This window comes from Zootoca vivipara, chromosome 16 (genome assembly GCF_963506605.1).
Source record: "Zootoca vivipara chromosome 16, rZooViv1.1, whole genome shotgun sequence".
Lineage (NCBI taxonomy): Eukaryota > Metazoa > Chordata > Lepidosauria > Squamata > Lacertidae > Zootoca > Zootoca vivipara.
Window position 1 is genome coordinate 15,867,992 of NC_083291.1, and position 4,197 is coordinate 15,872,188.

General features: G+C 42.9%; 1 protein-coding gene across 1 annotated transcript; it reads right to left on the minus strand.

Moving 5' to 3' along the window:
• Positions 1–325: 325 nt before the first annotated feature.
• Positions 326–2,065, minus strand: LOC118097663 (E3 ubiquitin-protein ligase Topors-like). The gene has a single exon (XM_035140770.2). The coding sequence runs from the start codon at positions 2,063–2,065 to the stop codon at positions 326–328; it is 1,740 nt and encodes a 579-aa protein (XP_034996661.1).
• Positions 2,066–4,197: the final 2,132 nt, after the last annotated feature.

Below are 4,197 nucleotides of genomic sequence, written 5' to 3' on the forward strand. Positions count from 1 at the left end.
TATTTGCTTGTGCAGAGTAGTAGCTCCACTCTCTAATAAAACAAATAACTAATTACAGTAATGAAGATCCTGTCAAATTTCTATTCATCATTCTTTTTTTGCTCCCTATACATTGTCTCCTGTAATTGTTTAGGTACCGGTAAGTATTTTGGTTATCAGTGTTTTGCTTCAGACTCAACACCAGATTTCTTTTATCATTCATTCAACTCATTTTTTTTCATATATACGCATTTATTGGTTTGAGCATAACATGTATAACCCCATTAAAAGAACAACTTAACTAGTTCCCTTGTGGGTTATTGGACTGATTTTCCTGATGTGTAAATCAAGGTCTTCTGATAAATGAAAAAAATCCACCCTTCCTCTTGGTATCAGAACCACTTGGTGTGTCTTCTGCAGAGGAGTGCAGTTCTGTAGAGCTACCCTTTTCTTCATCTTGCCATGCCATCTGACCAGTGTCATTTGTTTCTCTTGTTTTCAACTCTATGTGCTCGATAACCAAAATGTCTTCTGCTTTGGGTTGAAGCACCTCAATAACAATGATCTCCTCTCCTTTGTGATGGATCAGCTTGGTGCTTACCATGTCCTTTTGTTGCGGTGATGTCTGATCCATGCTATCTGTTTCTTGCTCTTGAGATGAAACCTGCAAAGCATCAAACACTCGATTACTGCTTGCAGTCTGGCCAACATTAGAGATAGCTGTACTTCCACTATGAGTGCTGCCACCAAAGCTATGACTGTTTAGGGCATTATGCTTGTTTACTGGCTCTTCTTCTTCATCATCAATATCATCTATAGTTTGGTGTGCACTCTCCATACAGTTGGGGATGGCCTTGCATAGCATTGGCATACTCTCTTCTATCTCGTTGAGGACACGTTCGTGTAATGGGCAGTGCCTATTGTGTGACCCTAAATGTGCATCAGCTTGGAAAAATACGTGCATGTTGTCCTGACTTCTTACAAGTGCTCCATCTGAGGACCCAAAAGGAAGAAAAAACTCATCCAGAGTCTGGCTGGAACTGGAACTGGTTGCTCCTTGTATTTCGTCATCCCAAGTTCCTTCCTCATTACTTGTCACTGATTCTCTATCTTCCCCCTCATTCTCATCAGAGTCTTCCGTTTCCTCCTCCTCCTCCTCTTCTTCTGAAGATGATGTAGTAAATGATGAATTGGACTGGAACCCATCATCATGGATTGGAAAGGGAATGTCATAAGTGGCTCTCCAGTCATAGGCCTTAATGTTGAAAGGGGAGCGAGCAAAATTGATGAATTCATGCAAGAAATGATTGGTGTAGTGGAGTAAATGAGGCTGCACAATGTCAGCAAATGCTTGGCTGTCCAGATCAAAGATAGTTATGTTGTTCAATATGATATGCTGTATGTTGTTGATCAAGGATGCATGTGTACCGCAGAGCACTCTTAGTTCACGCTTCAACCAGGGAACCAACCTGTTAAGACGGACAGGGTTCCTGTGGAAAAAATCAGCTGATATATCCCTATAAAAACCTCCACTCTGGACATTCCTGACGCGTGCCCCAGATCGATAAAGGCCCCTCCTGAACTTAATTGTCACCTGCTCTCGAATTTGCCCAAGGGATATGCCTCCTGGATGGGATGACCTCCTTATTCCAAGCTGTCTCATCAGCTCATCAAGTGTTCTCATCCTACCTTCAGAGTATCCTTCATACAAGATCCCATTGTCTGACAGTGACTCAGGTCGTTGGTCAATTGTTGACCTCTCCCCACACAGGCCATAGGATGCATTTTCAAAGGGAATAATGTACTCTTCAAAGTCAGTGTCAGAATTTATGTTGTGAAAAAAAGAGTGGAAATGTTGCTTACAGAGTGGGCATTCTGCTTTCCTTTCCGACCACTCCAGGATGCAAACAAAACAGAATCTATGGAAACAGGGATTTAAGAAGGCCACGTTCCTTATTCTTTCCAGGCAGATAGGACACCTTGAGTCAGAAGGTCCATCTGTTCCTTGGGCACTGTTCTCATTCCCTGAGCCATTCACAGATGAAAAGCTGTTGTCAGAAGTAAGCTCTTCACTGGATGATGCCATAATCTAATGAATAAAGAGAAAAAGACAAGCTCAGGCAATCAAAAAAGGAGAAGGTCACTGAGAAAACTGTCCCTTAATCAAAAATTGACACAGGATCTAATTATGAAGAAATGTGCTATTTTGGTTTTATTTTATTTTATGTGATAACCTTGATGGATTCAACAATAAAACTGATCCGAACTGAAATTGTGCCATCTCTTGCACATTTACAATGCTTTTTCAAACTAAAATAAAATGCAACTCTGTCAGGCAATTTAGTCTCATATACAGTATTGACTTCTGATGTCACTTGTTCTGCTAAAGCTATATCTTAAGGTAGGGATGGGGGAAGCCATGTGATATTGGTCTACAACTCCCATCATCCCTGAGCATTGGCTATGCTGGTTGGGGTTGTGCTGGGAGTTGGAGTCTAGCAACATTTAGAAGGCCACTCTGCCTTGCCCACCATACGGAATGACTCAGTTATTATCCACATTTATTTCGAAATGGGAAAATCCTTTATATTTGTTTACTTTAAAATTATACCTACATGGTATGGGGACTAGTGGCAGGGCAACAAAAGTGGATTTTGCAAGTCCTTATAGCTGCCAAGAAACATATCCTTCAAGCATGGGAGGACAAACATGCAGCATTTATTATGCAATGGTCTGAGGGTCTTACCACTCACCTTTACAGTGGGATAGGAGAGCTGAAAGGAGACCCTTTGGTTTCATATAGTACATGAGTAGATGAGTCTAAAAAGTCCAGAACACAAATTTTCACTGCCCTCTAGCAGCTATGGTGGCTCATTTACCAGAAGTAATGTATTTAGTGTTAAATCTGGAAATTTATGCTCAATATTGACCAAACTAAGCCTCCTAGTTGCTAGAGGGCTGTGAAAATTTGTGTCCCGGGCTTTTTAGACTTGTCTACCCATGTACGATTTGAGTATCGCACATTGGTTGCCAGATGCGAAATATATTGGCATTATTCCCAGCTCTTCTACCCTACTATTACTACATTTTAACATATTTCTTAAAAATATTGATTTCATCTGGATATCTATCAGAACATTTGGATGCCATATATTGACATATGTTTAAACTGAGATTGATGCATTGACGGCCATTGTCTTATTAATATGAGCTGATGTGTGTTTTCCTCAGATTTCTTTCCCCTCTTCCTTCTTGTTAAACCTGCTTTAAAAACTATTTGTTATTTATTTAATTGACTCACAGAACCTTTGTTTTCTTCTCAAAGCATAACATAACACCCCCAATCATATGATCCATACCAGAGAATGGCTGCCACTGGAAAGTACTCAGCATGGTTTAAATGGAGGCAGGTAACAATCAACAGCTGCACAGTAGTTTTTATCATGCCACTGAAACTGAATATTATTGGCTATTTGCAGCGGTCTTGTGCCACCAGCCAATTCACACAAAGCTCACCATGCACCAGTTGCAATTATATTACTGGAACCAATGGATTTCAATTTCACTTTTGATTTCATGCAGTCTTTACATTCACAGATCTGAACTTTCAAGGGGGGATCCAATATGCTCTGTCAACCAAAAGGAGGTGATGTGAATAGGCAGTTGTCATGCTTGGGAACTAGGATATATACTGTTAGAAGGAACAGACCTGTAGCTTGGGAATACTCCTTGATTCAAAGCTGCTGCTGGAGGGCCAGGCAGTGGTGGATGAACCCTCTCCGGCACCCGGGACAGGACGGCAAGGGGTATACGCATGATGTCTGTACAGACTGCGTACATGCGGCAGCCCATACGGTTGCTGTGCGAGTGGGTGCCTGTACGGACACCACGCGAGCGGCAGCCTGTACAATCGCCACGCAAGAGGCAGTCCATACAGACACCTGTACAAATGGTGTGTGTGAGCAGCAGCCTGTATGGATGCCGTGTTGAGTGGCAGCCTGTACGAACGCTGTGCAAGAAGCAGCCCGTATGGACGCTTGTATAGACGGTGCACGCGAGCGGCGGCCCGTACGGATGCCACACAAGCAGCACCCATACTGACTGTGTGCATTCCCTCGGCCGCTCTACAGCTGGGGGGAGGCAGCGGGTCATCTTGTCACACACACACACACACACACCAGAGTGGCCCGCTCCCTCCACACACACCCTTCGTACGCC